The sequence below is a fragment of the Echinops telfairi genome, unplaced genomic scaffold (assembly GCF_000313985.2).
Source record: "Echinops telfairi isolate 266 unplaced genomic scaffold, ASM31398v2 ScPeMD7_34;HRSCAF=130, whole genome shotgun sequence".
Taxonomy (NCBI): domain Eukaryota; kingdom Metazoa; phylum Chordata; class Mammalia; order Afrosoricida; family Tenrecidae; genus Echinops; species Echinops telfairi.
Window position 1 is genome coordinate 320,641 of NW_022103931.1, and position 25,161 is coordinate 345,801.

The following is a 25,161-nucleotide window of genomic DNA, read 5'->3' on the forward strand; positions in this document are numbered from 1 at the left end:
TACTATAGCAACTAGTGTGTGTGTGTGATTTAAAGAGGGGAAAAAGCCTCTGCTGATTGATGTATTGAATATTAGAATGAAAAATTTCTTTATTAACGTCTATAACTTATTCTGGCCTTTCCATACTTTGCTGCAAAGAAATGTTCTGTTATACATACATTATTCTTTTGCCCTCTTAGTTGTATCATGTTGCTTAATGGTGGTGGTGGTGGTAGGTGCGGTTGAGTTGGCTCCAACTCCTGATGACACTAGGTTCACAACAGAACAAAACATCGCTTGGTTGTGTGCCGCCCTCAGAATTGTTCTTATGTTTGATTCCATTGTTACAGCCAGTGTGTCCATCAGTTTTGTCAAGGGCCTTCCCCTTGTTTTTTGCAGCCCCTCTATTTTACCAGCATGCTGTCCTTCTCTAGGGACTGGTCTCTCCTGACAACACGTCCAAACTATGTGAGACAAAGTCTCGCCATCCTTGCCTCTAAGGAGCGCTCTGGCCTTACTTCTTCCAAGACAGTTTTATTTGTTATTTTGGCAGCCCGAGGTACTTTCAATATTCTCCATCAGCACCATAATTCAAATTCTTTGATTATCCTTCAGTCTTCCTTATTTAATGTCCCACTGTCACGTGTATATGAGTTCTTCATTTTATGTTGCTGTTAATCCAAAGGGGGAAAGTCTGAAAAGTTTGTATTAGAAATACAATATCATCTTTCTCTCACGTTTCTTGTAGAAAATAGAGATTTCTGCTTTCCCGCTTTTGAACTATATGAATCAGTTTTATCCCTATAAAAATTAACTTATTGTGTTAAAATGAAGAGTATGGCAAATATACTTGTCTAAGCCCTTGAGTATTATTGGTATAATCATTGTGTGAACAAGTGGTTTAATTACTACATTACTACTAGAATTTAATCCATTAACCCATTTCATTGCAGATGTGGTAATAATGAAAAACTAGTAGTGATATACCTAACTTAATAAACCCTTGAGTGTGAAGGTAAACAAGCGGCCATCTAGCTCAGAAGCAACAAAGCCCACATGGAACAACATATCAACCTGTGTGATCACGGGGTGTCGAACGGATCACTGAAGACAAATGGGTGCATAAGCAAATGTGGTGTAGAAAGCTGATGGTGCCCGGCTATCAAAAAGTATAGCGTCTGGGGTCTTAAAGGCTTGAAGGTAATCAAGCGGCCATCAAGCTCAGAAGCAACAAAGCCCACATGGAAGAAGCACACCAGCCTATGCAACCACGAGGTGTCGAAGGGATCAGGTGTAAGGCATCATCAGAACAAAAAATCTCACCATAGTGAATGATGGGGGCAGTGCGGAGTGGAGATCCAAAGCCCATTAGTAGGCCACTGGAGATCCCCTTGCAGAGGGGTCTCGGGGAGGAGAGGAGCCAGTCAGGGTGCGATGTAACAATGATGAGAAATACAACCTTCCTCTAGTTCCTAAAGGTTTCCTCCCCGCTCCCACTACCATGACTCGAATTCTATCTTGCAAGACTGGCTAGACCAGAGGAGGTACACTGGTACAGATAGGAACTGAAAATACAGGGAATCCAGGATGGATGAGCCCTATAGGACCAGTGGTGTGAGTGGCAAAACAGGGAGGGTAAAGGGAGAATGGGTAGGAAAGAGGGAACCGATTACATGGAACTGTGTGTGACCTCCTCCCTGGGGGACAGACAACTGAAAAGTGGGTGAAGGGAGAAGTCGGACAGGGCAAGATATGACAAAATACCCATTTATAAACTATCAAGGGCTCATGTGGGAGAGGGGAGCGGGGAGGGAGGGGAAAAATGAGGACCTAATGTCGGGGGTTTAAATGGAGAGAAAATGTTTTGAGAAATGATGTACAAATATGCTTTACACAATTGAGGTGTGTATGGATTGGGATAATAGTTGTATGAGCCCCTAATAAAATGTTTAAAAAATTAAAAAAAACAACAACAACAAAAAAAAACCCTTGAGTGAGAGAATTGTTAAATAAATGATAAAATGTATCTATGTGATGTAAGTACTCTGTAGTCACTGCAAGTAATGGGCTATATTTAATGTCAAATTATGTCCATAGAAATATTTTAAACGGAAAAAGAGAAAAAAAAGTTTCAGAATTATATAACTCACAATCTCATTTTTTGGTAAAAGTGTGTATAAGTGTAATCATGTTTAGAGGAATATATAGTTTATCCCTAGGTTTTTTGAAAAATAAGATGTGCTGTTTAATAGTAAAATTTATTTTTAATTCTTTGAAAATGTGTAGTAGCTAATAGAAACAGCATGAATTTGGGTTTGATCGAAGGACAGAGGTAATATTTTAAGTAAATTGGTCAAAAACGTTTTAATAATAGAAAGCGTTTACATGCCCCTTGTCTGTGATTTGTTTGCATTTTAGTAGTTTTGGCAGCCCTCTCAAAGTTGTTGTTGGGCAGAAGCTGAAGCTCGCCATACATGGACTTTAGTCACTTGAGCATATTTTATTTGATAGGACAGATCTTGAATCTAGACTTAGTAGGGAGGAGACCAATCAAAGGTTTTTAGAAATGGGGCATCCAGAAGTTGGAAATGGTAAAATCATGCTTATGAAGTTTAGAGGAAACATACTGTCCTTTCACCAGTTTATCTTTGAGAATTTTCTTTGATTCAATTTGTATAATTTATTTTACTAAAGGAAATTGGCATGCTTTTTTTTTTTACTTCGAAAGCTATGAAGGTGTTAAAAGTGAAAAACAATAGACTTTCTTAGACACACCCGCCATCCTTTTTTAAGATTTCCATTTTTATGTAAGAACATAAACCTGGGAAATAGAACCATGCTTCAAGAAAACAAGCATTCTCCATAGTGTGACAGAATGACTACTGAATAAAGGTTAGCATATGTGGCATCTCATCCCAGCCAGTCTTTCGGTGTGTGATTTGGAAAAGTGACTGCATCTCTGTATCTCAATTTCTACTAATTCTAAGATGATAAGCTTAGATTTGAAATTACAAGATGCTAAGGACTTAATAAAGACCCCTGGTAGCATATTGGTTATGCAATGGGCTGCTAACTGCAAGGTCAGCAGTTCAAAACCACCAGTAATTCCACAGGAGAAAGGTGAGGTTGTTCTACTCCTGTAAATAGTTAAAGTCTTGGACATCCCCAGGGGCAGTTCTACCTTATAGGGTCGTTACGGGTTGGAATAGACTCTAAGGCGGTGACTTGGTTTTGGTTTTTGGTTTCAGGACTTACTTGATGAAGCTCCCTGGTAACTCAGAGATTTTGTTTAAAAATTGAGCAAAACGTGTGTGCATGCATTTATGGAAAGGCTTTCCCTAGTGACAAAATACTAATAGATGTGTGACTCGTGATATTTACAATTGAGAAATAAACACGACATTGGCATAATGTTTGCGTCCAAAGAATTAAATGTGTCAATATTCTTGCTAGTCTCCTATCACCCTGGTACCCATTTGAGCAGAGAATAGTTCTTCCATGCTTAATTTACAGTCATAGGCGAAGTTATTGCCCAAGATTATTAAGAGAACCTGTGAATTCAGTTCCTAGTACACTGGTCTCTTTTACTGCTTTCTTATACAAATGCAGTAATTTTGAGTCTGGTTGACTAAGAACCTCCTTATCAGACAAATAAAATTGGCTACTAACCGTAGAACATGTTTACCTTATTTAATTGGTGACTTATAGAACCAGATGACTTTTCTACTTATATTTGGCATGGCTGTTTGCTAAAAATTTATTCGGTGTCATCTGATTTTTATGACAAACCATTCTTTTGAGGCCTGCTTGAGGCAGGAGAACATGAGAGGCACACGTGCAAGGAAGCATTCCACAAAGAGGCTTCCAAAAAGTCATGGACAAGTTCCATTCTTTCCATTCTATTTTTCCATGGAATTCTGTAAAACCCTCACACATTTAAATTTTAGTAAAATATATTTAACCTAAAATTGGACATTTTAATTATTTTAAGTGTACCATCCAGTAGTGTTAGTTACACTAACAGTATTAAGCAAACATCATTACTAATTGTCTCTAAAGCTTTATCTTCACACTAACCTCTGTACCCCGGATCATTAGCTCTCCATTCTCCCCTTTGCCCAGCTCTTGATAACCACTAATCTGTTTTCTGTCTTTTGGAACTTCATGAGCGGTATATAATATTTGTCCTTTTCTTGTTGACTTAGTTCAGTTAGCTACTAGCACAGTGTTTTCAAGGTTCATCCCATGGTATATGTATCAGTCTCTTTACCACTGAATTTTATATAAGGTCCATTTTATAGACGTACCACATTAAAACCTGTAAACTAGGTGAAGGTTTATAGATCAGATCACTATTTTTCAATTAAACAATTTATCAAAAACCCTCCCCACCCCCACCCCATGGCTCGCCTCGTTTCCCTAACTTTATTTTTGCCCATCTCCCTCTTATCATGTTAACTAACATTTGTCTACCCTCTTCACTTCCCTTTCACCTCCCACCTCTGGTAACCATGAAAGTCTTTTTTGTTTTGATTTTAAAACATTATTATTTTTTTATAACAATGGTCTCATGGAATATTTGTCCTTTTGTGACTGACTAATTCACTCAGCATAATGCCCTGTAGTTCCATCCATATTGTGACCTTTTCCACAAATACACCATTATTCTTTAATGTTGCTTAGTAATATTCCACTATATGCATATCCAAAGTTTATTCATTCTTTTACTGCTGGGTGTTTAGGTTGTTTCTGTCTTCTTGGTATTGTGAATAGTGGTGTGATTAACATGGGTGTGCATCCATCTTTTCATGCTAGGCTTCTTATTTCTCTAGGTGTATTAGTCTAGGTACTTTGGAGAAACAAATCCACGGCGACTCACGTATAAGAGAGATTTATGTAAAGAAAAGGTGCATCACGAAAACATCCCAACCCAATGCTGCCCAAGCCCACAAGTCCAACATTAACCCATACCCAACACCAGTCCACAAAGTCCTCCACCTCACAAAACAGAGGCAATGATGCCGACTGCAGGAGGAAAGCTGAGTCCGTGAACGTGTAAGCATCTCAGCACTGGCAAGGGTCTCCACATGGCTGCTCCAGCACTGCATCAGGATAGGTCCATGTAGCTTCTCCTTGGGGATGTCTTGTAGGAAGTCAATCTTGCAAGCTGAAGCAGGGAACTGCTGAGGCAGCTGCACCCGGTGCAACCATCACAAAACAAGAGACCCGAGAACTAGAAAGGCGAGGCTCACCACCCATTTATCCCTCCACCCTTCAATTAACCCCACGTGTTTATCGGCCAGGTTGGCACAATTAACTAACTCACTAGGATATATACTAAGTAAGGGGATAGCTGGGTTGTGTGGTGTTTCTATTTCCAATTGTATCAGGAAACACCATACATTTTCCCACAGTGGTTGTACTTTTTTACAGCCCCACCAGTGGTATATAAGGATTCCAGTTTCTCCATATACTCTCTAGGGTTTGTTATTTTCTCTCTTTTTTTTTGTTTGTTTTGTTTTTAACTTTGCTATCAATGCTGAGAATAATGTATTATCTCATCATTTGTTTTGATTTCCATCTATTGGATGGCTAGTGATTGCAAGCATTTCTCTTTTTCTTTTTTTAAAAATAAAGAATGTTTTTATGTAACATCTGGTTAGTTGGGACTGGAATAAATATGACCCTATAAAAATCTTTCCACTTACACATTAGAGAAAGCGATTAGAAATTGTAAGCGAAACAACCACAACTACCCATAAACTGTACAAGGGGGGAAATCACAAAGCCCTTGATATAGTGTATCTAATTTCTTTCTTATAATAGTTTGACAGGTCAAGATTTAGACTACTGAACACAGGATTTTTCTTATATGGTTCAGTGTCAACTATTTTTTGTCTGTCCTTTACACATTTTTTTATTGAGAACATATACTTGTTCTTTCCACTTTTTTGTATTTATAGATACTTAAGGGTAGTTAATTCCTGATAGCTTGCATTACTTTCCCCCAAAATCTATTCTCTAAAATATAATATCTTGGTCCCCCAGCCCCCTTATTTTCAGTTCTGATGTTTTCTTTCGGGAAGACAGAAGATCTGCATGTTATTACTGATTTTTCTCCAGTGCAAAGTATATGTTGGCTGTCGCCTCTCAGGTTGGTTCATATGCAAAATTTTGAGTGGCTTCTTCAAATTAACATCATAGTCATATGTCATTAGGATAAGTTCTCAACCAGGATAATGGACAGAATTTTGTTTTCCTCCAGGATTCAGTAAGACAATAGCTGTCAAAAACCATATCATTCAAATAAGTTATTTTTTGTTTGTTTGGTAACCAGTTTATTCCCATCCCTCAATTATGGTGAGAGGGAAATCAGCTGGCTTATTTCCTGTATAGATCTTGCCAATGTATTTTGGGCTTCTACTCTCATCCATAGACTTCTGCCAACCAGAATCTCACAATTTAAGCTCTGATGCTATTCCCTCCTTTAGCTTTGGATTATATAATTTACAATCCTTGGCTCTCAGATGTTGGTATGCTTCTTCCATGTAGACTTAATTGCCGTCTTACTTAAATGACTGTTTGGTGAGGTAGTTAGTTTATTGTGCCAACCTGGCTGATAAACACATGTGGAGTTAATTGAAGGGCGGAGGGATAAATGGCTCAGTGAGCCTCGCCTTTCTAGTTCTCCAGTCTCTTGCTTTGTGATGGTCAGACCAGGGTGCAGCTGCCTTAGCCAGCTCCTGGCTTCAGCTGTCAAGGCTCACTTCTTGCAAGACATCTCTGAGGAGAAGCCGCGTGGCCCTTCCCAGATGCAGCCCTGGGTGCTGGAGCGCCGTGTGGAGACCCCTGCCAGTGCTGAGATGCTTACACGTTCACTGACTCAGCTTTCCTCCTGCGTGTGTTTTGCTAGATGGAGGAGGACTTTGTGGATTGGTGTCGGACATATAGGTTAATGTTGGGATTGTGGGCTTGGGCAGCACTGGGTTGGGATGTTTTCTTGATGTGCAGTTAACCTTTATATGAAACTCTCTCTTCTACATGAGTTTCTGTGGACTTGTTTCTCAAAAATACCCAGACTAACACATCTGGGAACAAGCCTGTAAGACTCCAGACACTATTCTTTCTGATAGCCAGACACCATCTTAATTTTTTCACCACACTTTGCTGTAGCACTTATATCTTCTGTGTTTCGTTTATGAGGGCAAGTATCATGCAGGGCCATGTGTATAGAACTAATTGTTCTTAGCTGGGAGATTGTGCAAGATCAGAATCCATTCCTCAATCTATCTGCCTCTGGTTTACCCTAGAGATATATTTGTTAATTTATGGTACAGAAGCTTATGGGTCATCTCCCTCAAGCATAAGGACTTCTGTTTATAGTGTTATTGATGGAGCCCATGGGACTAATTCTTAAAATACTGTTGAGAGAGGGAGAATGAACCAGTGTAGGCTAACTACATACTGCAATACCTAGGTTATTCACTTATACAGAATAAATCTTTACATGGATGGATGCTATTTATACACGCAATGAAGTTGGTTGTCAGGCAATATTTACAATAATATTCACTGACAATGTCAGTCACGGGTCTGCCAGAAAAAGACATCTTAATATAGCAGGTAGGGCATTGATGTACTGAGGCAGTGTTGGTCTGCCTACTGACAGTTTAACACTCTTGGTATAGCTATCACCTGCTTCACACAGTCTTAAACCCTCAGGTTGCAGGAGTGCTTGCGGTAGAGTCTAATTCACCTCGTGGAGTTTCCACAATTAATCCCTCTGGTATGGACTTCAGAGCATGTTTGGTGCCTTGAAGAACCAAGTTTCAATGCCCCAGTGCTCTATGGCACTTGGCCTGGGTCCCCAGGGGGTGTGCAGAAACTCGTGCCATTGTGACTTATTAGGTGCATATTTCCAGGCATACTCTCCCATTAGGTCCCTTAAAAGGGCTGCTAGTCTTTTTTTTCTCCTCATATTTATTGGCCACCTGAATGTCTTATTTCATGTCCTCTGTCCATTTTAAAAATTAGGTTATTTTTTTCTTGTTGGGATGTTGGAGTTTTCTATAGATTTTAGAGGTTGGTCCCTGGTGAAATCTTGTGAGGTACATAAAAGTTCCCAGTTATCCCAGTGTGTTTTTCACTGATAATCTTTAGAGTTCTGGGGTTGCAGTTAGATCTTTAATCCATCTTAAATTCATTTTGTTCATGGAGTGAAGTTTGGATCTTGTTTCATTCTACTACAAATAGAAATCAATTTTTCCAACACCACTTGTTGAAGAGATTATTTCTTTCACATTTAATGTGTTTTTGCACCTTTTCAAAAATCAGTTGTCTGTGGATGGATTTATTTTTAGGTTTTTATATTCTGTTCCATTGATCTCTCTTTGTACCAGTACCAGACAATTTTGACTAACACGGCTGTGTGATAAGTTTTGAGATTGGGAAGTGAGAGGCCTACTGCTTTATTTATCTTTGTTTATCCTGGGTTTATTTCATTTCCATATGTAACTGGTGATTAGTATTTTTTCAGTCCCTTTAAAGAATAATACTGGGATCTGGTATCATATTTATAGATCACTTTGGGTAATAATATTTTAACAATGTTGTCTTTTTATCCATTAATATGATATGTTCTTCTATGGTTACTTGTGATAGTGTCTTGTAGGGTTTTTTGGTTGTTGTTGTATGTACCACGTTTTGTTTATTCATCTGCTGATGGACATTTGACTTGTTTGTGCCTTTTGGTTGTAGTGAATAATGCTGTTGTGTACAAGTGTCTGTTTGAGTCTCTACTTTCATGTCTTTTTGGATATATTGCCAGGAGTGGAATTGCTGGGTCCTATGGTGTATTTCAGTTTATGAGGAAACCCCAAACTATTTTCCACCTTGGTTGTTTTATCATTTTCACCAACAATGGGTAGGGTTCCCATTTCTCTACATTATTGCCAGTATTTGTTATTCTCCCCCCCCCCTTTTAAAAAGAGCCTTCTTAATGAGATTTTAATTTGCGTTTCCCTAATGCCTAGTGATAGGGGTCCCTAAGTGGTGCAAACAGTTACTCATGCAGCTACTTACTGAAGAAAAGCCCAGCCATCTTTATGGATCTCACTTCTACTTTACACACACACACATTAAAGCTGCCCTGAGTCAGAATCAACTCTTTGACAACTGGTTTTGTTTTGTGTGCATAGTGACTAATAACATTAAGTTTCTTTCCATGTAGGTTGCATTATATTCTTTTTTAAAAATTAGTTTATCGATATAATTTACATATCATACAATTCAATAATTCAATCATATTAAGAGTTGTGCAGTCATCACCCTAATCAACTCTAGAGCATTTTCTTCTTTCTTGTACTCGTTGTTGCCATAGATCCCCCTAAACCCCTTTGCCTTGTCCCTAGGACATTATTAAGTCTTTTAGTTTGAACGAATACCTGTCCTGGATTTCATACATAGAAAAACACACAAAACCAAAATACCCATCAACAATGACAAAATGAAAGAGAAAAACCTCAATCGAAAAGAAAGCAGTTGATGCTTGCCCTCATTAAGAGATCACTGAAGATGTGGGTGCTATTAGCAAAGTGTGATGAAGAAACTAGAATGGTGCCAAGCTATCAGAAATAGCATCTTGGGTCCTAAAGGCTTGTCTTAAAACAAGCAGCCATGTAAATGAGGTGTCAATTAAGTCTACATAGCGGGAACACACTGGCCTTTGTGATTCAAGGGTTATAAATATTAAAATCAAAATCAGAAGGAGGGAATGGTATCAGAACTTACATTGTAAACACTTGATTTGCAGAAAGCTATGCATGATAGTGGAAGCCCCAAATCCATTTACCAGGGTCCGCACATGTATTGAGTGTCTGATGAATCTCCTCTAACCATGTTCCAGAGATGTGAATAGCTTTTTTATCAGACAAAGAGCATTGAAAAATTGATTATGCCAGATGTAGTCAGGTTAAAATTAATGTATTAATCTTCTTTTTGATCCATTTTAACAGTAGGTTTACAGGAATTTGTTATATACCTATCTCTACGAACACGCGTCCAATTGACACGTGAACACAACAACACATTTTCTTTAAACATATTTAAAAACAATATAATTGTAGACCATTAACTTATAAACAAAGCTAATGCTATATATGTATATAAAATTCAGGATATTTAACATTATACAGCATTTAAGATACTGGGTTTGGTGTACCATAAGGGTCTCTTGGGTCAGTCAGTATGACGATCTATGCTGCGCTGTTTGTCTTTACATTTGATGTTTACTTTTTTTTTTTGATGTTTGCTTTCTAAGAACTTTTGACTACATTTATATTTATTAATGAAGTAATGCTTTTGGGAATGAAACCAATGTACTGGAATCAATACTCAGTTTACGTTCACAGTCAAATTGACACATGTCTATAGAGATGGGTATACCACTCAGGATTTCGAGATTAGAAGGCTCAGATGGAAATTCATTTATCTCATTACATGGGTAAAAGTCAACATCAGTGGTAGAAGGTAAATGTAAACGGTTTCTGTAATTTTCATTGAGGAAATTGAAATATGTCGAAATGACAGGTCCCAAAAACCTAGACTTAAAGTTGTATCCTTTAAAAAAAAAAAATGGAAGGGGAAGTATACGTGGATTAAGCCTCCGGTAAATTCCCTCTGCCCAGGGATGCAAGTAGCCTGGCTACCATGCAGAGTGCATTGGAAAGTGGATTGCTGCAGCTGCAGTTAGGTTAAATTTTTAATGCCTTGGAAAAAAATTTTTTTAATGCCTTATCATTTGATCTCCCTTTTGACCCATTTTAACTTTGTTCTAGTTTTTAATATTTTCTGCTTTCTTTTCAACGGAAATTTTTCTGTTTTACTTCACTATTGTTAGTATTTGTTGTTGTTATTGTGTTTGGTATGTTTTTATGTACATGAAATCCAGAATGGGTATAACTGTAGAGATGGTAACTAGATTAATTAGTTTCTTGGGGTTATGGCAGGGGAGGTTGCGGGGAAATGGGGAGCTAATAACAATGAGTACAAAGAAGAAAAAAAGGTTCTAAAATAGATTGTGGTGATGATTGTACAACTCTTCTTAATGTGATTGAACTAATGAATTGCATGGTATGTGAAATATATGCCAATAGAACTGTTGAAGAAAAGAAAAAAAAAGGGCAAGAAAATAGCTGCTTGTTTGAAGACAAGCCTTTAAGACCCCAGATGCTATTCTTTCTGATAGCCAGGCACCATTTGATTTCTTAACCACATATTACTATAGCACCCATATCTTCAGGCATCTCTTTATGAGGGCAATAATTGAGGAGGGCCATGTCATAAGAACTAATTGTTTTTAGATTAGGGCTTCAATTAAGTGCGAGCTCAAAATCTAGTCATCTATCTGGTTTGTAGATGTTCCTGGTTTACTTTAGACACATTATCATTTTATTGGGGAACATTATAAATAATCCCCATGGGACATAATGACACTATTTATTGATACTGTCATTAATTTATCAAATGCAATAGAATTTAAAACCCTCTTGAGAAAATGAAATTATACATGTATAGGACAGCTTTTTATACCACAATACATAGATTGCTGACTTATACAGATTAAAAAGTCAAGTGACTTTTATATCAACAGTGAGCGTCGAAGATGGGGCAAAACTTTCAATAACATTCATTCACAAAGGCAGAACCATGCCTACTAGACTAACGTCATTAAAAAGGCAAAGAAAGCATGAAAATAGTAAATACATGGTAGCTGCCATTCTTTGGAGAAGGTATCTTAAACCAAAGGCCATCAGCCTCCAATTCTATAACGCTGTGATGGCAGTCATCTGCTTCTTCTCACAGTAGGGTGTTTCAGACTTCGGTCTAAAGGAGTATGTCAGTTCCTTAAATCTACAGGTGAGTTTAAGGTAAAGTCCAGTTCATTTAGTAGGGTTTCCAAATCAGATCCTTCCGGTGTTGTCTATGAAGGATGCTGTGCACCCCAAAAGGACAAAGTCTTAAGTCCCAGTTGTCTATAGCACTCAGCCTGTGTCAGCAAGGACTGGATACAAAACTAGTCAGAAGTGCTCAGTTAGGACCATAAGACGAGGCATGTTCTCCCTTTGCAGGGGGAAGGAATTGCATAAGTAATACTAAACATTATTCCTAATGGCCGGTTTTCAAGATGTATAAATAAGGGGATGGTACCTAGTTCCTGGGTGCTAGGCAGGCACACTACGTTGTTAGGAAACATTATCTTCTAATTGGTAGGCACACTAGGTTGTTAGGAAACATTATCTTCTAAATGAATGAGTGAATACAGGCGAACTACCTATGAAGTTTATCAGATGTATCATTTTTAAATCTAACAGTTGATATAGAAATGCAGAGCTATGTTCTGGGGAGAAAATAATTTTCTATTATTTCCACCTCTGAACAGGATACCATACTTGCAGAACTTCTTCAGATACATAAAGAACACATCGTAGGATATCACGAACACGATTCTCTTTTGGATCACAAAGAAGAAGAAGAACTGACTGAAGAGGAAAGAAAGGCAGCGTGGGCTGAGTATGAAGCAGAGAAGAAGGTGGTTTATTCAAAATACTTTTTCTTTTTTTCAAAATACTTTTTAGTTTTTTCATTTACATTAGTTATTGGAAAGAGTATTGAGGAATCTTTAGAAACAATCCCCAAATAAGAGAATCTTTTCAGGCTTTGGCTACCTTTGGTAGCTTAATAACCCCATTTTGCCTTAGCACTTATTAAATTGAGACATTGCATGAAAGGGAAGCTACATCTTCACCCTTATTAAACATAACATGTAACAAACGGAAGAGCTTTTTGGAGGTGGGAGTAAATGTTAACTTTAGCCACATACACTATGAAAGCGAAATTATGACTGCATATCAGAACCCCCAAATATTCCATTATTGGACATTAATGTCAAGTTCCAGCAGCAACTTTATTTTAAATAATATCATGTCTGTTTTAACTACAAATCCACTTGAACGAAAGTATGCCTAAGCATGGGAAACATTATCTTCTTAATACCTGAATCCTTTTTAAACTCTTAACTCATTATGCCAGATTTCGTGAACATTAATGTGGTGTTAGGATTTTTAGCCCCTTTCTGTGAGAATTTTTAGAAAAAGAGTAAACCTTTAGGGGTTAAATCCTTCTGTGTAATAAGATCTTGGTTTCAGGTAATGAAAAGTGTGTTTTGTTTGTGTGTAGAAGAGTGTTAATAATTTCCTAGATCTGAGACTGGGTTCTTTTCTAAATTAGTGGGTGATGTAGAATTTCTAGTTTTAAATCACAATGTGGAAAGTACATATTTTATTTTATTTTTTTTTAGGGCCTGACCATGCGTTTCAACATACCAACTGGGACCAATTTACCCCCTGTCGCTTTCAACTCTCAGGCTCCTTATATTCCTTTCAATTTGGGAGCCCTGTCAGCCATGAGTAATCAACAGCTGGAGGTAAGTTTTCAAGTACAAAAGTAGTTTAGCATAAACTAAAGGCATTTTCAAGTGCTCTGTTCTTGATTCTCTATGCAAGAATATCACAGTCTCCCCCCAAAATCACTTCTGCATAGACCAAGAAACCTTTATTAGCTGACCTTTTTGAACCAACATAACCAAAAAGGATCAGGCCTTGAATGAATATAATTTGAATTGTTTTAATTAACAGGAAGTAGGACAGCTGACCAAGTGAATAGGAAAAGAGCATGTTCTTTGGTAAAAGATGTTGATTAAACAAATTGTTTGCTTAATGTTTAGAAGGGGAGTATAAATACATAAATCTATATTCTTATGGAATGGAGATGTACCATTAAGTATATGATAATGCCAAGTATTATGAAACAAGTGGTTTCAAAGTAGAGTTAATCATGAATTTAATATTTAGGATTAGATTTTATTATACTAACCATTTAATAATGTAATTGAATCTGTGCTTTTCTTTTTTTAATGTGATTATGGATTCTGTAACATTATCGATAACATAAAACCCAAACTTTTGTCTTCCTAAAAAGACCCTTTGGGCATCCACAAGTTTTATTCTGTTTTATTGATTCTGAATTTTGTTGTTCTTCTGAATTATAATTTTTAAAAGGACTTCTGTAAGCTGACAAAAGGAAGGATCCCTGAACTTTAAAACTATACTGTATTGTGCATGCCATGTATAACTTCTTTCTTGCATTCTTCTAGGATCTCATTAATCAAGGAAGAGAAAAAGTTGTGGAAGCAACAAACAGTGTGACAGCAGTGAGGATTCAGCCTCTGGAAGATATCATTTCAGCTGTTGTAAGTTAATTGACAATTGTCCTACTCCCACCTCCAATTTGTGCGTCTCCTTCTATTTGTTTTCAGTTTTTTTCTGATTTATTTTCCTGTGTCTATGGGCAAAACATTATTCTCGTAACTTGGTTTATAATAGTAAAATACTAACAAACTTAATAGTGCCAAATAATTACTTCTATAGAGATGTTGGCACAAAAGAGTTAATTCTAAAAATTGAGGAATCAGTCACAGTTTATATAAACGTTTTAAATATCAGTTACATATATTAAATCAAAATTATTGTTTCAAAGATAGTGTAACAGTAGACAACTCAGTGTCCTATTTTTTGTCATTATGTTCTTTAAAAAAGGAAACGTTTTTAGAAAATTAGAAATCCTGAATTTCTTTTAGTCCTTGAATTATTTTTCTCCAAACCTACTGCAATAAGGAGTAAGTGGAAGTTTTCTTTTTCTTTTTTTTAAAGGAGAAAATAATTTCTATTATATAAAAAATGTAGATTGTACCTTTTATTTCTTTGTGTTCAACTCCCATATTCATAAATAAATGCATAATTTTTTTTAGTGGAAGGAAAACATGAATCTCTCAGAGACCCAAGTGCAAGCATTAGCATTAAGTAGACAAGCCAGCCAGGAGCTTGATGTGAAACGAAGAGAAGCCATCTATAATGACGTATTGACAAAACAACAGATGGTAAGAATTTTCTTGAATTTATAATAAGGGCTTTTTGTGTTGTCTGTGTTAGTGACCAGCCCCTCTCTGGTCATTGGATTTTCTTAGATGAAATTTTGTCAAAAAATCTATAATGTCAAATAAAGATAATGTATTTGGTTATAAAGTAGCAAGGTCCAAAATGGGTTTCCTTGAATTTTATATATGCTATGTTTCATATTTCTTTTTTCATACATATTTTAGATACCTAAATAGTGATCTTTGCTAATATTTTACTGCATTTGCCATTTTAAACAGGTTATTTTCAAGTATAGTTTGAGAGTAAAAGGCAAACTATGGGGTAATATGGCCACATATCACAAGTTCCTGCTAAGTTATATAATTCTTTAAAAAGACTAGCTCTCGCATATTCTAGGATTTTAACTCATCGTTTCCAGCATTGTCTTTTGCCAGCCATCTGTCTTCCATGGGGAAATTTCAACTCTTGACACCACAAAATAAATTTCTGTGATGTGAATTATACTTAGAAAGCACTGCAGAGTTAGTGTGGTTTTAAATTATCTTGGGAAATTTGAGACATTACAGGTAGCAATCATTCCCACTACAAGTATAGTGTCATATGTAATATTTGAGATTAATCCAGTGTAGGACAGCCTACTATGACAACTAACCTGAAAGCTGCTTCCAAGACAATAGTTAGATCACTAAATGAAGTTAGTCCTAAATGGTGTTACTAACTGGTTTGTTCAATATTGGTCCTGTGAATACCACCAAATTAGTAATGGTGATGAAAATAATCATGTGCTTTACTTTTGGTATAGTACCCCTTTAACAAATGGATTTTAACTCAGATATAGTACTTCCTGCTTTGAGACAGGTCATGCACTTTTAACATCTCCCTTTCCTCTCTATAGTTAATCAGTTGTGTTCAGCGGATACTAATGAACAGAAGGCTCCAACAGCAGTACAATCAGCAGCAGCAGCAACAATTGACTTACCAGCAAGCAGCACTGGGCCACCTCATGATGCCAAAACCTCCAAATTTAATCATGAATCCTTCTAACTACCAGCAGATTGATATGAGAGGGATGTATCAGTCAATAGCTGGTGGTATGCAGCCACCACCATTACAGCGAGCACCCCCACCAATGAGAAGCAAAAATCCAGGACCTTCCCAAGGGAAATCAATGTGATTTTGCACTGAAAGTTTAAAGGATTGTTAAAATCATGAAAAGATCTTTTATTTTTTTAGGAATCAATGACTTAACAGAACTCAACTGTATAAATAGTTTGGTCCCCTTAAATGCCAATTTTCCATATTAGTTTTTAAAAGTTTTTTTTTAATAGGGCATACCATTTCTCCCTGACAGTCGTCAGTGCTGTTGCCTAGAATCTTCTTACACACATTGAGTACAGAAGATAATACAAACTGTTTTCAGTGAAAACAAGTTCTTCCCTACAGTAACAGCTCCACAGGTGTCCTCTCTCCACTTTATGCCTGCTTTTAGCAACCATGGAGTTAAAGATTTCAGGAAAGAATACAGATTTATATATTCATTCTTTACAGATAAAAACACAGCTGAGTTCTAGAGTTGATTCCTCAAGCTATTAGATACTTTTGTACTTAATCCATTTCTTGACTAAAGTAATTGAAATGGTCTTGATTTTCGTTTGATTGAAATCCGAAACTGGGCTCCTGCTATATATCGTCTCTGTGATTGAAATGTTAGAAACTAAAGGTTATCTTTGACACAGAATTGTGTGCAATATTCTTAAATACTACTGCTATACAGCGGGGAGGAGTCTTGCATTTATCTTAGCATTGTATGAACAGCCTTAAGTATAGCCTGAGAAGAGAATTCTTTTTTCTTCTCCAGTCTTTCTGCCATCTTTAAAATTTTCAGTTCTAGATGCTGAAAGAATTACTGGTAAAATTTCAGGGTTGTGGATTATCTTCCACACACGAATTTTTCTCTCCTGGCACTAATATAAAGCACATCTCTTAACTGCTTGGTGCCGGTGCTAGTGCTTCATCCTGTTGCTGGCAGTGGGATGTGGACTAAGAAAATCCAATTCTAGCATTTTTTTAGGAGGTTAATGCTAAAATGTGGTTAAGTTCACACCCTGTTTTATAAAACAACATCAAAATGGCAGAACCATTGCTGACTTTAAGTTCACGTGAGGAATGTGCTTCAACAATTCCCAGTGGTGTCAGTATTGTGAAATAATTCCTCTTAGATAAGGATCACTGGTTTCCATTCTCTTCTCCATTTCCTTCATAATTATATTCTTTTCTCCAGATGTTCCTACATTTTCTTAAATGATGTTCAAAGTTTGGGTGTTGGGTGGGTTACTTTTAGTTTAGATTAGGGAGGCATTTTTCTGATTGGTGTTTCCTTATCTGATACCCTTTTACAAAGTTTTACTAGAGAGTCATGACATTTTCTTTTTTTCTCAATCTAGGTTTATAAAAATGAACCATAATTTATTCATATATAATTTGGTTACTTGAATTTCTAAAAATAAAGGCGATTCGACAGAGGGAGTCAACTCAACATGGCAAAAACCATTTTTGAGATGGTGATATAACAGGTAGTGAGTAGAAACAGCTAAGGAATCCCAGAACAAAAATAGAAAGCTGGGTGGAGGATTTGCTCTAGGTAGCACTGGATTTAAATAAATTGAACATTCGTGAAAATGGTTTTGAGTTGTTTGGATGATAAGAGAGTTCCATTTTTATCCTAAAAGAACTAGTGAGAAAACATCTATAAAGCACTAGGTTTGCGATAAAGAATTTATAAGATTTGGTAGTCTAAAATGGCTGAAAACACCCTCAGCCCATTTCTTAACACCACGCCCTCTCTTCCTCTCCCCCTCTCCCCCATCCTCATGGTGAGATGTTAACAAATATCATATATTTGGATATTATGCTAGCCATATAATAAGATTTATTTAATTGGGGGGCGGGGGTTCAGATGTGCATTTACTTTTGATGAAACGAGAAAGCAAGATTTATAAATATTTGAAGGCAGTAAACTGTGACCATCTGTTATCAGTTGGTATTTCTATAGATCCAGAATACTTTAAACCTGATTTACGAGACCTGGGAATTTTCAACATGGTCTAATTATTTGCTCAAAGACATAGATGTGGAAATTTTAGGCAGACCTTCTATATTTTTTTCACCATAGTTGAAACTATGGCTTAAATAATAACACGTAGAAGGAATAATTGGATATGAGGGTTTGAAGAAAAATTGGACCACTTTGCATATTCTTCTCACTTGACATTTTAGCTACATAATATGTACTTTGAGTATAACATCAAGCTTTAACAAATATTTAAAGACAGAAAATCACAATAAAATACTAAAAGGCTCATTTTTATATTTGTTTTAGATGTTTTAAATAGTTGCGATGGCTTAAAAATAACAATTTAAAATGTTGCTTGTAATACAGTTTTGCCTGCTAAATTCTCCACATTTTGTAACCTGTTTTATTTCTTTGGGTGTAAAGCGTTTTTGCTTAGTATATTGTGGTATTGTATATGTTTTGTCCCAGTTGTATAGTAATGTTTCAGTCCATCATCCAGCTTTGGCTGCTGAAATCATACAGCTGTGAAGTCTTGCCTTTGTTTCTGTTAGACTGCTTTTCGATTCTGTATTGAGCATCTTAAGTACTGTAGAAAAGATGTCACTTCTTCCTTTAAGGCTGTTTTGTAATATGTATAAGGACTGGAATTGTGTTTTTACAGAAAAGCATTCAAGTATGACAATATACTATCTGTGTTTTCACCATTCAAAGTGCTGTTTAGTAGTTGAAACTTAAACTATTTAATGTCATTTAATAAAGTGACCAAAATGTGTTGTGCTCTTTATTGCATTTTCACAGCTTTCAACGTCTGTACATATATTGTCTCATAGAAAATGTACGTATAGCTTTTGATGTCCTATTTAATGGTGGTTCTTTTACGCGTGTAGTTATGCTACAAAGTTTGCATTTTTATGTTATATACTAAATTCTGTAAAAGGAAATCTCTAACTTCAAAAAGAATTTACATCCACTAAGCCTAGTTGTCTTTGTGTTAGTTTGGATTGTGTTTGTAATCCAGCACCATTGTCTGCATCCTCATTTAAGTCAAGGGAGAGCTACCAGTCCCCATGGTAATAAAGCTGCCAGAAGTCAGAGCAGGTTGACTAAAGCCTGACCTCCACACACATCCAAAGAAGTTGAATATCTTGTAATTTTCTTTTAATTGTGCCTCTTCTCCCTCTATTACCATAGAATCATTAGAAAAAAAACACTAGAACATTAGAAACAAAATATTAGAAAAAATGACCTCGCCCAGTAACCACTGTTTCATTTGAATATGGTGTGTTAAGAGGCGATAGTTATTAATTCTAACAGCAAAATAGGTTATCCTTTTACACATTTCACAAAAAAATTATGTTCAAGGAATTACTTTAATTCACCAGACTTGGTTTTCCCTAAATCAAATCTACTTTTCCTTTGATAATAAAATCCTTTGCTAGTAAAAATATTTCCACCACCTTTATTTGTTTTAGGCTTTGGGCGACTACCAGCAAGGTGGGCAGTTCAAACCCACCAACCACTCCACAGGAAAATGATGAAGTTGTCCTATCTGGATCCACAGTGTCAGAAATAAAAGGTTGCTATGAGTCAGAAGAGACTCAATGGCAGTAGATTTGATTTTCACTTATATTCTGGTCCAACCCAACGGAATGGCAAATTTTGGAAATGCTTTTGTTTGTGCAACATTATATACACACCATGGGAATATATAAAACCCAAAATATATACTGTGTCTAAGTTTAATAACCTTCCAAGTAACCAAACTGCCCTCATCACTAGTGTTACATATAATAATGGAGGGATGGCCTCCGTGCCTAAGAATTTTGCCTGTAGCATACAATTCCAATACAAAATATACCACCACCTCTGAGATAATTTCTTGATAACATTTTTTTTTGCCTACCTACCCTCACTCCAAGGAGCCCTGGTGACCTAATGGATTTTGAATTGGGTTACTAAGCACAAGACCAGCAATTCGAAAAGAGCTGCTCCATGGGAGGAAGATACGGGTTTAACACCCTGAGAAACCCAAAGGGGCAGTTCTCTGTCTTAACAGGGTTGCTGTGAATTGGAATTGACTTCCATGGCAATGACTTTGGTTTGGGGTTTTTTGAGCCTCACTCTATGAATGTCTTTGAGTGTCCACAGATACCATCCAGGGAAAGAGCTCATAAATTGAGGCCTTCATTAAAGGTAGTAAGGATAAAATTTTGATTGAACAAATGAAGAGGTGAGGCTAATCCTAAAATAACTGCAGTCTTTCTTTACTACTAAGAGCTTCCGTATATCCCAAGTCATATCTACCCAGCATAACTCTGATTTCACCTCTCTCCCCTCCCTGATGGAACCGTAAGGGAAGAGGAAGTTGAACTCCTTCCCTGTAGTCTTGAAATCATAACTAATTGTCTTTCAAGAGATGACTTACCAGATGGCAAGCTAAGATCTGTTTCTGGTACACGAGGAGAAAGTTGTACTGAAGAAGGCGCAAAGGTGAGGAAGACGGAAAGAGAAACTAGGTGGGCGTTGACTGCTAAGTCTTGAAAGCCTCTGTGAGTACTTCGGTACACAGGATAACTGATTTGTGAGGCTGAGGGAAAGGTAGGTGAGAATGGTTTAGAATGTAAAGTTGAGAAGAAAGATTGGAGACAGCAAGTTAGATCAGGGCCAGTATTCAGTGGCCAGACTCCCAGAGAATTTTACAAATAAAAGGAAAAACAACAGGTTGTGTAAGATCGTCGCTTTTAAATTGTAAGGAAAACATGCAAATTGGTCTTTACCTATTACCATGGAGCTTGCTTTATATAGACGCTCACATTTTTTACACAAATTTTCACTTATCTCAAGCTTAACAATATGTTGATTAGTAACATTCTTTTTCTTAATTTTTATTATTGTTACTCATAATTATACCCTTACACATATTTCCAGAAAGTGAGATGGGTAAATTGACTTTAATTGTATTTCTTTCCTGAAGCCATTTCTTCAAAGAGCTAAATCCATTCCTGTTACTTTTCCTTGAGAAGCTAGGATCTCTGCTCGTAGTGTTATATTTATAAGCTTCTCTTGGTATTTGGAAAGTGCTTTGTGGTTATGTGTTCAACCTGTATACAACATAGCTGTGAGAAAAGCTAAGAGGATAACCTTTCCTTCGCATGGATCATTAAGCTAAAAGTGAGACCAAAATCAAACCCATTGTACTTAGCAGGCAGAAGACGTTCTAGTTAAAGTTTCTGGGTCTTGTCTCAGTTGAAAAATAGGACTATACTAATACCTTACTTGCTTGAAGGCAAGAATGATTAATGATTTCCTGAGGTTCCTTTCACTTCAAGAGTTCAGGTTTAAGTTCCATTTGTAGCCGAAAGGCAATGTGCTTGTCTGAGGTTTCATGACAAGTTTTTAAATAGAAATCCCTTCCCTTTGTTAACTCCCCCCCGCCCCCCCAAGCTTTACCTTTTCTTTCCCTCTAGAAAATGAAAGCTCTGACAGGTATTTTAATGACAAAGCAGATAAGTCAAGTTGTAATTTGCTCTAATTGCCACTTCCACAAGCTAGTGCCTTTATCTTATGCCCAGAGGCGTTCCCAGAACAGCAGTGCTGCTTGCTGCTGCCGCCGTCAGGAAGTCGTTGCAGGAAATAAACAAGTTTAAGAATCGATCTGCATAACTGAGTGGGTTATCAACTAGACAAAACAGCAAGAGGGGTAGTACCACAATGGTTAAATGGTTAGCTGCTACCTGGGAGGGTGGTTTGAACTCGCCCAAAACCTCCGAGGAAGAAAGCTGTCAATCGTCCTCTCAAGATTTCAGCCAAGCAGTTCTATTTCGTCCCGTAGGGTCTCTATGAGTTGGCGTCGGTGCTAGCCAACAACAACAAATTTCTGTAAAGTTGGTTTTGAAGCAAATAATTAGTAATTTCCCATTCTATGTATAACTAACTAGAGGCCTAATTAGGCCACTATTTAAATTTTCTAGAAGCAGTTTATAGGGACGAAGGTAGTATTTGTTTATGTTCACTTTGTGTAGCAAAATATGGAATGCCTTTTAAGATCTAGGAGTTATTTTTGGTTTGTTTTTTTAAAGAATCAAATCTTGTGAAAAAATTAAATACTAATAGAGCAGCAAAATAGTCCTATCCCCAGCCCTACCCCTAGCTGCTTGTCTGCACATGCCAATAGCAAAGCAGAAGCCAGTCTCTGGGCTGCTTATGATTTCAATAAAAATGCAACAACGTTAAAAAGGAAACATTAAAAACAAGCAAAAACATGGATAATACTATTACTATCTGCGTTCCTATTAGCTCGGCCCAATCCTTGGTAGGTTTTCAACAATAAAGCTTCAAAGGCTTTAGTTAGTAAAGCAGCACTATTTGGATAAAATAAATCCAAATAGTGGATTTAATCCATCAGAAACAGATGTTCACCCTTCTCCCCACATTGTGCACATCTTGCACACTTTCCTGGATATGTTAAGGTCAGATGAAATGCCTGCTGGTGGTTATCATTGGGCTGTTAACCCCAAGGTCAATTCAAAACGAACTGCTTTTGGGGAGAAATAAGGCTCACTCTCCCCCCCACAAGGTCAGCAGTTCAAAACCACCAGCTGCTCCCAGACAGAAAGATGAGGCTCTCTACTCCCCCCAAGAGTTTCCGTCTCAGAAACCCATAGGGACAGTTCTTCCCTGTCCTATATGGCTGCTATATATCGGAACGGACTTCACGGCAGCAAGTTTGGTTTGGTTTTGCTTCCACACACGTGTCAGAGGTGGTAGGAGTCTTAGGGCCATCTAGCCACCTTATTTTACAATTGGTGAACAGGAGAGGGTAAGGGAATTGCCTAAGGATACTCCCATTTTATTGCACTCCATTCCCATGCCTTACTATTAGATTTAAATGCCTATTTTCTTAAATATTCTAGATCACATATAAGCAAAATTTCTGACAACCGTAATTGGTACTGAACTAAACTTGAGAGTATTTTGTGAAAAGTGAAGGAACACATGAACCAGAATAAAAAGTCAATGTCTTTGTGAGTGGCAGTTAGGAAGACCCTGATATATCTCTTAAGCCTTTTGTTTGGCATACACGACACTGGATCTTAGTGCCAAAGGTGGAATCATTCAGTGTTGGCCAGAGCAGGCAGATGCATGTGCCAAGTTCTTCAAAATTATCTTTTTCAAGTGAGAAATGCTAGTGTAATTCACAAGAAAACAAAATAGCTCCATGTTCCTATAGTTAAAATAACCCTCTTAAAGCGTAAAGGCAACTGTTCTTGAGTTAGGGAAGTGAAACACGTAGCTCATGAGTAGCTTACATATTTTTAAAGAATTAGAAATTATATATATATATATATCACCCCACTTTTAAAAAAGATAATAAAACATGACTTGAACAGATATTCCACCAAAGAGGATATTCAAGCAGAATACAAGCACATGAAATGATGTTGAAAATCAGCCATTAAAAGGCAAAAGACCACCGCCGTCAAGTGTATTCCAACTCCTGGGCGCCTACGGTAGGGGTTCCAAGGCTGGAAGTTGTTATGGCAGCAGTTAGCCGCCTCTCTCTGCTCTGCCTCCAAGCAGCTGAGGGAGCCAAGGGCTACCTGGCAGCCAGTCAGACCTCACACTCTGCCATTGTGTCAATTCCGACTCATGGAGACCCCATAGGACAAGGTAGACCCTCCCCTGTGGCTTTCCAAGACTAACTCGTTCCAGGGATATAGCACCTTATCTTTTGAACGGCTGGCCTGGCACCAGGGCTCCTCTGACAGCCATTGGGGAGATCCAAAGCAAGATCACAACACAGTGCTTCACTACCACTAGAATGGCTAAGTTAAAGGGGAAAAAAAGAAAATCACACATGTTGCTAGGATGTGAAGATTAGAACCCTTATCCAATTGGTGGGAATTCAAAATTCAAAAGCAAGAAGCTTTTCAAAAAGTTAAAACAAAGAATTATATAACCCAGTAATTCCACTCATAGGTATATACCCAACAGACTTAAAAGTAGTAACAGGAACAGACACCCATGTACGCCCATGTTTATTGCAGCACTGGATTACAAATTGGGCTGCTAACTGCAAGGTCATCAGTTCAAACCCACCAGCCACTCTAAGGGAGAAAGAAGAAGCTTTCCACCCCTTGTAAATATTTACAGCCTCAGAAAATCTGGGGAGGAGTTCTACTCTCCCCTACAGGGCAGCTATGAGTCAGAATCAGCTAGATGGCAGTAAGATTCACAATAGCCAAAGAATGGAAACACCCTAAGAGTCCTTTGATGAATCTTTGATAAATAAAATGTGTTACATGCATATAATGGAATATTATTCGACCATTAAGAGCAATTAATGATACATGCACCATTACATGTCAAGTGGACAAATACAGTATAGTTTAAACCACTGACCTTGCTGTTAGCAGTCCAACACTACCTGACAGCCATTCAGGTGGTTTAAACCCACTTATTTTAAAAAAATTTTTTAAGACAAGAAAAGGCAAATGTATACAAACCAAAAGCTATTAGTAGCTACCAGGAGTGGGAAGTAGAGAAAAAGTAGGATTGTAGAAAGCAGGGACTCAAATAGTTATTTGGATAAAATGTTCATTGCAGCATTACTCATAATAACCCACAAGTAGAAACAACCAAAGTGTCTCTCACAGGTGAAAATAAAATGTGGCACACACATACAATGGAATACTACCCAGCCATTGGAAAATCTTAAACTTGCTGAACTAAAGAAATCCTAAAAGGAGAAATACTGTGTGATCTCACTTATATGAAATAACAAGGACTAGTAGTATATATACCAACAACGTGTGTTAGTGGTTACAGGGGTGGGAGGAAGAGGTGGAGGAGGAACCACCGTTTAGGATGCAGTGAGTATTTGTATATGGTGATGAGAAATTTGGCAATGATTATTCGTGATGTCTGCACAGTATTCGTGTAATTGATATTACTAAATTGTATAACCAAAATTGTTGAATTAGCAAATTTGTTTTATAGGTGAATGTGTATGTATTTACAACAATAAACATTGAATAAGAAAGCAAGAGTGATTTTAATATGCTAAAATTGGGGGAAGTTTGGCTCTATCTGTGTAAATTTGGACAAATCAATTTA

General features: G+C 37.2%; 1 protein-coding gene across 1 annotated transcript in view; it reads left to right on the plus strand.

Moving 5' to 3' along the window:
* ATRX (ATRX chromatin remodeler) overlaps window positions 1-18,817 on the plus strand; it is a 256,653-nt gene extending 237,836 nt beyond the window's left edge. The window contains exons 31-35 of the mRNA XM_004715899.4: window positions 12,419-12,568; window positions 13,337-13,462; window positions 14,192-14,287; window positions 14,846-14,974; window positions 15,868-18,817. Coding sequence (XP_004715956.2) covers window positions 12,419-12,568; window positions 13,337-13,462; window positions 14,192-14,287; window positions 14,846-14,974; window positions 15,868-16,146 — 780 coding nt within the window. The 3' untranslated portion in view covers window positions 16,147-18,817. The remainder of the gene's footprint in view (window positions 1-12,418; window positions 12,569-13,336; window positions 13,463-14,191; window positions 14,288-14,845; window positions 14,975-15,867) is intronic.
* Window positions 18,818-25,161: the final 6,344 nt, after the last annotated feature.